The following is an 11,978-nucleotide window of genomic DNA, read 5'->3' on the forward strand; positions in this document are numbered from 1 at the left end:
TTCTTAAATGGGTCTTTGTGTAGCTCCTGGGCCTGGACTGGAAGCTATGGGAAAAGGTAAGGCATATATCCCTAAGTAGGTACCACAGAAAACGTCTCTTTTTCAAAAAGCGTTTCTATGTGGTTTTGGCTAGCCCGGATCTTGCTATGTAAACAAGGACGGCCTCCAACTCACAGAGATCCACCTGCCTCTGCCTCCCAAGAGCTGGGATTAAATGACACCTGGCTCTCAGAAAGCTTTCGCCTGCCTCCTTTTGCCATCAATTTCCAATCATGATCTTCAAACAGCACTGGAGCTAGAGATAACGTGACTGTTCTCCAACCATGGGCAGCAAGACTCAACTGTCTGCCTTGGTGGCCACCAGACTCTGACAACTACAGGGTATTTGGACATGAGTATTACAGAGTCATAAACATACAGGAGAGAGAGAGAGAGAGAGAGAGAGAGAGAGAGAGAGAGAGAGAGAGAGAACCACAGCCTAATTTCACTCTATTTTCTTTAATTGAGTTCTGTGTTAAACCAACATTCTAAAAGTCCTGACTAAAATGGCTTTTGTTTTTCACAATAGCACATTACTAAAGTCAGAGTAGAGAGCAATCATTTGTCAATCAAAGAACCCTGGAGGGAGACCACACCAGTACCTGAAGCCCAGCAGCAGAGGGCCCACAGTGAAGCTTTTGCCTTTGTGTCATTTTATTCACTCACAGCCTCCTAGCTATGGACCAGTTTCTCAAAGGTCGTAAAACCAGTGAGGGGACTCACCTGTGTCTGAAGTGCTTTGAGGTCACTGGCTGCAGGGTCACTGGCTGAGAGGAGCTGAAAAGAACAAAGGAGTTTTCCTTAGTATTGCTTCTCAAAGTTTACACACAGCATCCCCAAGACAACCAACCTGAATTGGTAGCCCAGATCCGGGCTCCAGACACACAATCACAAAACACGAGGAAGCCAGACTTTCCTAGAGTCCCTCTATGTGTCCACAACCTCTCTGACCTCTGCCCATTCTCTCTCCCCCTTCTCCTATCTTCCTTCCATGGACTACTACTTACTCCACGGGGCTTAAATTAGGGACCAGGCTACAATTCAGGGGCACTGGCTCCCTGAAATTGTGATGTATAATGTTAGCGAGTCCACATTTCTTTAGGGAGAGGTTCCCTGGCTTCCTTCCTATTTTCAAAGTATTCCACGTTGTGCTAAATTAGGCATCATTGTTTCATACACAGTTAAAGGCCCTTCTCTTCAATGTGGCTTTTTCTCATTCTTTCTCTTTTATTTGTTTCTTTCTTAAAATCTAGCCAGTAAAATTGACTCTTAATTCTTCCCACCAACCTAATTGGGTTTCCACTTATTGTAGGTCGCCTGTAATTTTATATTCTAGTTAAGTGTTCATGGTTTATGCTGCAAATGATCACACATAGAATTAGAGGATAAGATTCAATTACATCCTTGTGCCTGCACACCCTCACATACACACACCTCTATTTAATCAATATTGTAGGGTAAAGGTAAGGCTTTCAGTATGTTTTCATATTTGGGCAGAGTTAATACCGGTAAACACTTAAGGATAACATATGGCAACTAATGGAATTGTCACATCCCAGCTGTTGATTAACAGAGCTGGGGAAGGGGTGTGAGAGCAAACCAAAGGGGAAAGCTCCTATTGGTCGAGCAAACCAAAGGGGAAAGCTCCTATTGGTCAAGCAAACCAAAGGGGAAAGCTCCTATTGGTTGAGCAAACCAAAGAGGAAAGCTCCTATTGGTTGAGCAAACCAAAGGGGAAAGCTCCTATTGGTCAAGGAGTATGATGGCCACTGTAGTCCTGAGCAGTGTTCCTGCACAATACAGAAGAGTCTTTGTTTACTCTCACAATAGTTTGTGTGGTTCAGGAAATAATAGGAGGAGCCCTTCTAGGCTTCAGAGTCTTGCATTTAGGAAAACTCAAGCAGATTATCTAGCTACCTTGTTGACTCTAAGCAGTGTTTGAGCGAGGACAGCACATTCTCCTCAGCCTTGGGGTTGCCCTGCCAGTGGGACAGACTTCCCATCCTAGGAAGAAGCCAGCATGGCTTCACTAGTAATAAAACAACCAAGCAGTTACCTACGAGGCAACCTGCCCAGGCATAGAGCTCACGCACAATGCAAGACTCGATCCTTGCCTTCGGTGAGCACCCTGTGCAGAAAATGTTCACACAAATGTACTTCAGCAGGTGGACCAGAATCTAGGTCTCAGACTTTGAAGAAAAGGGAAGAAAGATCAGTGTGGGGTTGGTGAAACAGAATTTGAAAAGAGCCTTTGAAATAGAAAAGGGGGGAGGAGAAGGTGCTTCAAGCAGTTTGAAGAACAAAGTCAGGGTAAGGGGCTTGCTAATCTCAATATCCTGTACCATGAAGCCGTCAGGGCAACCTCAGCCTTCCTCTGGTCACAGGGAGGAGATTATATTACACCAAGAATCGCTCTCGTCCCAGTACACTGATTACTGTTGCAGATACAGTTTTTAATGTATTTTTATTCATTTTGAAAGTTAGCATCCAAAATAATAGGTTTTACTGCTGCATTTTCACATAGATGTGTTATTACGTTTTGTTTTAATTTATCCCTCTCTCTAATCCCCATCAAGCCTGAGACAGAAAGTATCTCCATTCTACCCATGAGACATCTGATTGAAATTAAACAATATTTTCCAGGCATTACTGGGAACGGCATGTATTTTTGGTTGAAGTTATATATCCCCAATGATCAGGCTTTCTCTTCTATAGAGAGTCGAGGTGGGCACAGGGAAAAGGCTGAGTATCAGAACATTAGTCAAAAGAGTCCCCTGGAGTAACATAATGCTTATGTCCTGATCAATGACCCTTAACTAGCCCTCTCTTCAAGACACTATAATTTCTTGGTAATGATCATCTACTCTTGAAGACTTACCAATATGACATAAGCCTTCAACTGAGCTGGAAAGGGAGAAGATATAGCAAGGACTTCGTATAAGCATAAAGCCACTAATGTGCATCAGCACATAAGATTCAGCTCATAAATGTTCCAGGTTCTTCAACTGTGGCCACCCACCCATCTGGCTCACCAGGCTGGCAGGGATGAGGGACTAAAATATCCATTTCCTAGTTCTGCAGTCCTGACAGTGAGGAAAAATTACAAGTGTATTCAAATGGGTAGCATTTCTTCATATCCATGGCAGGGACTGAGAACTGAGCAAAGCCATTTGTAGAGAAATCCAGCAGGCTTGATTATGGTTTGTTATGTCTTTTTTGGTACTCGACAAAGTTATAATGGACTCCCCAGCAAATAAATCTGAATTCCTCTCTTCTATCCTCTCAGAAAGATATCAGATGTGTGCATTTTAGTTCTTAACTCCTTAAATCTCTACTTTGTATTGCTGCGCATATATATATATATATATATATATATATATATATATCATGCCCAACAAGACTCTGTCTAACAAGACATGAGTGATACATTATTTGATGTGAATTCTGCACTTTGCAATGTGTTAGGAAGTGTCAGAACATACAGTTAGTCACTAAATAACCTCCTGAGTAACAGACTTGAGAGGGAAGTGGGAGAGATTGTCAACCTCGAGGTGCGGACAGGAGTGACTCAATTGCTGGGTGTGGAGGAGTCTGAGAGACAACTGAAGATATCATTGAAGCTGACAAAAGGAAACAGAACTCAGCAGCCAGCACGTGTTCTGTGTGCAGAGCATCTCAACGTTACAATGAATGAATGAGCTCCTTCGATAGGAGCAAGCTCTTTTGTCTGTTCCTGGGTCTAGGAGGGAGAGAATTTTGGCTTTCACTTCAGTGTAGAAGTCCTACTTTTAATTGAAAGATGGGTAACATGCAAAGAAAGGGACTAAATAGCAAATAGATTCACAGCCAGCCAGAAAGAGAGCTCTTGTCTTTCTGCCCATGCAATAGTGACCTGTTCAATGGTCCACTGAAGTTCAGATGTGCCTCTCTCTCTCTCTCTCTCTACTGAGTGGAGATATCAGGGATGTGATATCAGGGATGGTGAATGTTAAGTAGAGTCTACACATCGCAATTCTTTATCCTTAGTGGTGCCCAGTGTTTCACCCACAGTTTAGTATCTATGGAAGCTTCTATCTGGCCTAGAACCAACCAAGGGGAAGTATTGTGACCTCTCCTAAAAACGATCCCTGAAAGGACAGTGCTGAAGCCTGTCATGTGTCATATCACACCGACTTTCCTCCAGGCTCACAGCCTCTAAGTACTCTATCACCGAACACGGGAAATTTTAAGTACAGCATGTGCTCATGATATGGACGCTCCTGAAAGTAAATACCCATTCTGAAGTTTTAAAGGGGAAACGGCTGGCTGTCAGGCATTTCAGGTGTGCTGCTTCAGTTTTCAATTAGAAATACAGGGACAGCAAAAGTCCTCCTGTATTTCAAAATCACACACGGACTAAGCCCAGATTCCCCAAAGGAATTTAAATACTAATATTGGGAACTGCATCGAGAAGTTGAAAGACTGTGGGAAAAATGAGAGCATATTATTCCCCGAGTGTGCTCAGAAGCCACCTCTGCTGGGGAAGTGGAATGAAGGAACGAGGGAACGAGGGAACGAGGGAACGAGGGAACGAAGGGATGAGGGACGTCTTCCCCTTCTGTATTCATCCAGAGTCCTTCCAACTTTCTAAACTACAGAATGCAGCTTCATTTGAGAACAGATAGCTTTGCACTAAAACAAACAAAAAAGCGTCTTATTTTGTACGGGGCAAAAGAGCTGATGGTGACATTGGTAAGAAGACACCTCTGAGTCCATCTCCTCGTCCCCAGCAACTTCGCACAAACAGTTGCTCGCGTTTATCTGCAGTCCAGGGGAACCACAGTGCCCACACAGAACTGGCTACTTGCTTCTAAGGATGGCATAAAGACTCTCAGAGATTGTATGGGAAGTGAGGCACAGGTAAGATGCACACAGATTCAAGGACTGGAGAGATGGCTCAGCAGTAAAATAGTGTTCGCTGTACAGTCTTGACAACCTGGGTTCAACCCTTGGAACTCACCTTGGAATTAGGGAACTGATATCTAAAAGCTGTGCGTGCACACACCACCACCACCACCAACAACAACAACAACAACAACAACCACAAAATGATGATGATGATGATGATGATGATGATGATACAAATAAAAGGAAAACAATATCTGCAATATCTCTTCCCACTGTGTCCCTTTGTCCATTTGGCACCACTGAGAAGGAGTTCAATGCCCACGACAGCCTTACTGTGTGGGGAGTATCCATGATAGACAGAGAATGAGAAGAGGAAAATGAAATCCACCCAGCTCTAGGGACTTCAATCAGGCTAAAGTTAATGAAAAGGATCCTGACTTTTCCCAGGATGGTTAAATGTCTGCACCAATCTCAGCTAGAGGGATGAGCAGGTGTGGGGAGGAGGGCAGACAGAATTTCATTTAAAAGGCAAAAGAAAGAAAATGTTCTCATCTCCCCAGTGAAGCAGGGAGCTTTCCTGGGGGCCCTGCTCAGACCAATCTCATTCCCAGCACATCCTGCTGCTCTCTCAAACAGTTCACATTCAAATACTAGAAGATGACCCGGCCTTCCTTTTTTTTTTTTTTTTTTTTTTTTTGTAAAGAGCCCCAGTCTCTTGGCATACATTCAGGATGTGTTTTAGTCTCTCTAAACTCAAAAAGAGCTGGAGAAAGATGAAGGGAGGTCCCAGCTTTTCACAGAGGAGAGAAGAAAGAAATTCACTCAGCTTTCCAAGCAGAGAGGGTCTGTTCTCCTGTTTCTCCATTCCTTGTGAATGGGGCTCTCCCTTTGGCTCTCTTACCAAATTACTGCAATACTGTCATCAAGAAGCCCATCAGCCACCTAAGACTGTCCCTTCAAAGTGTAGTCTTCCTACCTTAAAACACCACGGTCTCTAAAGTTTCCCACTGAAAAAGGAGTGCATAGCACACTTCTCTTCTCCTGCCCCATTCTTCCTCTCTGCTGGTCATTAAGCGCAGGATGCACCTCACCAGGGTAAACAGGGATGGTCATATCCCCCACAGATTCCTTGGCTGATAACAGTCCCTTGTCTGCTAAAGGATTTAGGATCGAGACATGAGTCATTCTGAAAAATCACAGCAGAGGGGTTTTAGTCCAGACATGACATTGGAAAAAAAATTAAACCCCAGGGGGTCTGTCCTTGGACCGTACGTTCGTTCTTGCTTCCCTGAAAATTCAAACATTGTAGGACAAGGATACAGATGCGGATGTGTAGCAAGAATATATATAGATGGGTAGATACAGAAGTAGGCAAGCAAAGGAACAGAGGATAGACGGCTCTGGGGAGGACAAAGAATCCTTGACAAATGGCCTAAAAGACATTGTCCTATCTTTACATGAGCCTTCTAATCAAGCTTCCCTCCTTCCAATCCTTTGCCCTTCTTTTCCATGTTGTAGGAAGTGGATTTTTTTCCCTCTCTCTTTATTAAGTGCCGTTGGAGCCTTACTTTAGCTGTAGGAAGGAAGCTCAATCATCTTTTACTAATGATTTCACAAACAGGAAAAGCTAGAGTAACTTATGTTCAGGCAATGCCCCAGCAAGCCAAGACAACTATTTCATTACGTCACTGTCTAAGGTGGACTGAGCCCACTCTCTGCCTTGAAAAGGAAAATGGAGTTCAGACAGACTGAATGACATAACGGAGGAAAGCGTGTATTATGATTTACATGTGTATTTTAATAGTTACGTTTCCCCCCAAAACTTAAGTTTTAGATGTTCAGCAATTTGAGGGTGGAGGGACGGGGATGCAGAAGGATCAAGAAGAACAGCAGGTTTGCTAGGACTCAAGACAGAGAAGGACAAAAAGCACCAGCAGCAGACTCTGGAGCGACAGGCCACGAAGGCCTTCATGTCCACCAGCATGACAGGCAGAAAGGCATGCAGACCAAGGGAGCTGCTGCAGAACCCGCTGGTTGCTACTCATCATCTGTATGATAAATGAAATGGCCGAAAGCACAAGGCACAATGAAGGAAAATTGAGATAAATTTCAGGATCATTTAACCTCCTTGCATCATAGTTTTCTACTAACTGGATGAAAGCATTCCCATTGGCTGCACTCACAGAGGATCCTAGCACAGCAAACTATCACCAAATTTCCATATTCCTATTCAAATAGAGGAATCTGAGAGAGGGGCAGGGGAGAGAGAGAGAGAGAGAGAGAGAGAGAGAGAGAGAGAGAGAATACCATAGAGAGAGAGAGGAAATACCATTTATTCTATTTCTCTCCCCACCTCAAATAACTCATTGCTAAAAAGACACCCCTCAAAGAGCTTGTCTACACCTCTGAATATCAGAGAAATGGAGAGGGAAATGGTTTATTTACTGGCCTACAAATAAGATTGTGTGCAGATAACTGCTTAAATTGTTAAGTGAGTTTGAAATCCCATTGAGGCAGAAGTCAAATCCAAAGCCAGGTTAAGTGTAAACATCCTTCTAAACAAACATGTATTAATTCTAACTAACAGGGCACTTGGTGCCCATAGAGCAGAGTCCAAGGAAGGCACCTGCCCAACCTTAAAAGCAAATTCCACACTTGTGCTTGGGATCCTACCTGGGTGTGCTTCATTTTGTTAAATCCTCTCAGCCTGGTGGAATTCTAATGGTTAAACCTGGAACTCCTAGCACAAGTGATCCAGGCTCTTGGCTCTGAGATTGGCAAGGGTTTCTAATAACAACCACTGTACATAATTGCAAGGAGGCCTGGTCTTTGTTTCTTGTGTTTGTCTTTCGTTATGTTTTAAATGGCGTGGTTCTAATGTGTACAGGTAAGTTCTCCAGCAACATCTTCTTACTTTCTCTAGAGATGTAGTCAAAAGAGTTTTTACAATTTTTGCTTTAAGATTTCATGGGCAACCTTGAAAAGATGCAATCCTGACTTTGTATTAGTGTGCCTACACATCTGAACTGAACTCTGTGGCTAATCTCAAGCCCATTAGATGATGAGTCTTGCTTGTGTTATCTGGCCCTGCTAAAGCTGCATGACACACACTTGAGCAAACCCAGCCCATGTTCCAAGAAACAGCTAAAGAAATACCACTTCTATGCAACATGGTCCTAATTGTACACACACTCACGATGCCCATTTTAAACTGCCCCATGTGATTCTTTCCAAGTCATTGTTCCTCAGCACGAGAAAATTAAATTTCATGGGGGGGAGGGGTCAATGTGGGTGGTATTCTGCAGAAAGTTTACTAGAAAATTTTATATAAACTGGTGACATGGAGGCTAATTATCATCATTTATTAAGCATTTTAGTAAAAACATATTTTAAGAGGGTTAGATCATCTCTGGGGCTCATTATCCATAGATAGCAGAATGTCATGGTCTGGCTTGACTAATGCACATTCCTTCTCAGTACATCATAATTCCCTCTCAAAACCCGGGACCGCTTGGAACATATATTGTGGGAGGCTTTGTAGGCTTCTCCCTGCTGCTTCTTACATTTAGTAATGGACAGTTCAGAAGAAGACAGAGTAATGCCTTAAGGGATTCTAGGTTATAGAATTTTCTTGAGGACTGAGCAGAGTTTGAGAAAAAGGGGCATTCCAGGCCCTGACTCCACTTCATCCATAACAAAAATAATTTATTACTAGTATTTGGAATGTTTTGATTTGAACATTCATAAAAATTATAACTTGAAAAATTTTGCTTTAAGAGCAAAAGCCTTTGTACAGAATTTACCTGGAAAAACGATTTAGCCAGCCCACCACATAGAAGACACTAATGCAGTCATCTCTGTCAAGAAGTGGTTGCATGGTTGCATGTGTATCCAGACCTTGTTTTAGAACATCCTTTGATGTCTGCCATGAACCACTAACAGGAAAAAATGTTCACTCTTCCTTCCGTCTTTGGCAGACAGAGAAGCCCTCTTTGTTCATTCTGAAGTTCAGAAAACTCCATGTTTTAAAGTGTTATTTCCTATTCTAGGGAGACAAGGAGCTGAAGATGAGCTACATCTCCAGAGGGCAAACTGGGCTATATGTCTTTCATCTCAACAAAATTTAAAAAATTGTATTACAAGCGTCTGTGGGCAGCTTGCAATGTTAGTACAGCACCGAGAGAGGCGCTCTGTCATCACACAGGCTAAAGGAAGCCACGGGCTTGGAGAAGAGCCACCCTTACCTCCTTATCTTTTACAAAACTTTTTGCTTAGCACTGACCAAATAGTTTGCTTTTATGGCTTCAAATCACATATCAAAGCATTCTCTGTAATCATTTCCTTGGTAAATCGATATCTTCTAATGCTTGAGAATGTGTATGATAACACAGGGCACCAACGAAAGGACCTCAGCCTGGAAGCAAAGGCTTCGCTCAGTATGGCAGTGAGGCAGAGAATCTAGAGCAATCAGTCCCACTTACAGGCAGATATGTAAAACAGATGAAGCCAGGGTGGGAGCAGGAAGAGCAGGACCTTGTAGTTGGCAAGTAATTTCACTTTTATAAGCCTAGGATAAGATGGGGAAAAGCTCTACCAAAAACCTATCAGGAACTCTGTAACAGCCTAGTCCAGAGTCATTCATGCCCCACTCCCTCCATGCCTCAGAGGCAGCCCTGGTACCCACTATCAATGGAGAAGTTAGTTTTCCCCTCAAACCATTGTAGCCTAATGGTGTAGGCCTGCAAGGCAATGGCTCTGCCTGGTGAACTTCCCCTCAACATTACTTTTTTCTGAACTTGAATTGCTTTTGCCCCTAGAGAACTATGCTCCTGAGTCTAGTGGATACAAGAATAACTGAGGCCTGGTGTCCATTGCTGTAAATACTGTTCATGGCTACACGCATCATCTTTCCTTCCTGGACAAGATCAATCCTCCTCTTTGTGTAACCTTATTTCTCCAGCCTCGAACTTTCTTCTTTCTTCCCTCCTCCTCCCTCTCTCTTCTCCTTCTCTCTCTCCCTCTCCCCTTCCCTCCCCCTCCTTCTCCCTCTCTCTCCTCCTTCCCTCTCTCACCTACCAAGATAAACAGTAGATAGGTGTTTTCAAAACAAATAAAAGAAAAAGGAAAAAAAAATAAAAAGAAATGATCCAACTGGAAGATGTTGGGTAAAGTATTTACTGGACAAACAGAATCTGACTCTGGATTCCTAGTAACAATGTAAAAATCCAAGCACGAAAAGAAACTCCTGTATCTCAGCTCTGGGAAGAGGCGGGGGATACTGGGGCCAACTGTGCACTGAATACATACATACACACATACATACACACATACATACATACATACATACACACATACATACATACATACATATACACATACATACACACATACATACACACATACATACATACACACATACATACACCCATACATACACACACACATACATACATACACCCATACATACACACATACATACATACATACATACATAAAGAGAGCTTTAAAGGAAGACATACCTGATGTCAGTTTCTGGCCCCTACAACACATCACCACTTGCCCTCCACATGCCCCCACAAAAATGCATACATTAAATTAAAGTAGTCATTCATGGGAAGGAGATATCTCATATTTTAAAAAGCCAATAGCATTCTAATCACTTTTTAACCATAGAGGGAAATGGGAAACACGCTCTACCTTCAGACATTAGCGCAGCTGTGAAGTGTGCTAAAGATCCCAAGATCTATATGTTGCACAGGCAGCCAGAACAATTTTACTCCTAAAAGAGTAAAGGATCTAGACAAAAGAAGGAAAGAAGTTCAGGGTATGCACAGGGACTTTCATCAGAGAGAAGGAAAGCAGGGCCAGCCTCTGCTTTAGAAGGAAGAACCCTCTATGACATATACCTATGTATGTTTATATGTATGTATGCATGCATGTATGTATGTATGTATTTATTGTATGTGTGAGGGGGCTGATTTTGAGAGAGCGTGTGCCATGATGAACACATGGAGGTCATATAAGACCTAACTCCTGGAGTCTACTATCCTACTATAGATTATGGGAGTCAACCTCAGGTATCAGGATTGTATGACGAGCACTTCATCATCTAGACATCTTGCAAGTCCCTAAAACTTTACAAGTACAGTCGTAATCTACCAAACACCTCTGCTTAGGGTTTTCTTTTCTTTTCTTTTCTTTTTCTTTTCTTTTCTTTTCTTTTCTTTTCTTTTCTTTTCTTTTCTTTTCATTCATTCATTCATTCAATTTCATGTGCTAAAACAATGTTTTTTGATCATATAAATACCAATTTCCTTCTTTAAATTCTTTCAGAATCTGCACCGTAACCCTTTTTGCTTTATATCCTTTCCTAATAAGCTATTGAGTCTGAGCAGTGCTGTCCATATGTGCATGAGTACATATTACACTGGAGAGTGGGCAACCTACCACAGGCACCTGGTCTGAAGAAGAGTGAACCCCCGACTCTAGTACTTTTCAACTCCAACCGTCAACGCTCCTAGCTTAGAGGTTTTATGAGACCCTCCCCTATCTATGTAGAAATTTGACTGACTCCATCTTACTTAGTCTTGCCTGTGTGACCAGAGCCACCACAAGTTATTTCCAAGAGATACTTTCCCAGAACTCCTCCCCAATCTCTGGCTCTTCCAACATTTCTATTCCCTCTACTACAATGTTCCCTTAACCACACTGGGAGGGAGCGTGATACGGTTGTGCAGTATAAAGCTGCAAACTCCCCAGTTAGTAATTCCCTGAACTAGGAGCAGGTGTAAGTCCTTGTATTGATCATCATTCACAGAAAAAAGAAGTTAGTCTGATGAGGGTTGAGAGTTGCATCTCTCTCTCTCTCTCTCTCTCTCTCTCTCTCTCTCTCTTTCTCTCTCTCTCATCTACTTATCTATCATCTACCTATCTATTATCTATCTATCTACCTATCTATCATCTATCTATCTATCTATCTATCTATCTATCTATCTATCTATCTATCTATCTATCTATCTATCTATCTATCTATCTATCCATCCATCCATCCA

General features: G+C 42.5%; 1 protein-coding gene across 1 annotated transcript in view; it reads right to left on the bottom strand.

Moving 5' to 3' along the window:
• Window positions 1-11,978, bottom strand: part of Setbp1 (SET binding protein 1) — a 356,761-nt gene that overhangs the window by 161,185 nt on the left and 183,598 nt on the right. The window contains exon 3 of the mRNA XM_021214418.2: window positions 763-816. Coding sequence (XP_021070077.1) covers window positions 763-816 — 54 coding nt within the window. The remainder of the gene's footprint in view (window positions 1-762; window positions 817-11,978) is intronic.

This window comes from Mus pahari, chromosome 15, assembly GCF_900095145.1.
Source record: "Mus pahari chromosome 15, PAHARI_EIJ_v1.1, whole genome shotgun sequence".
NCBI lineage: Eukaryota > Metazoa > Chordata > Mammalia > Rodentia > Muridae > Mus > Mus pahari.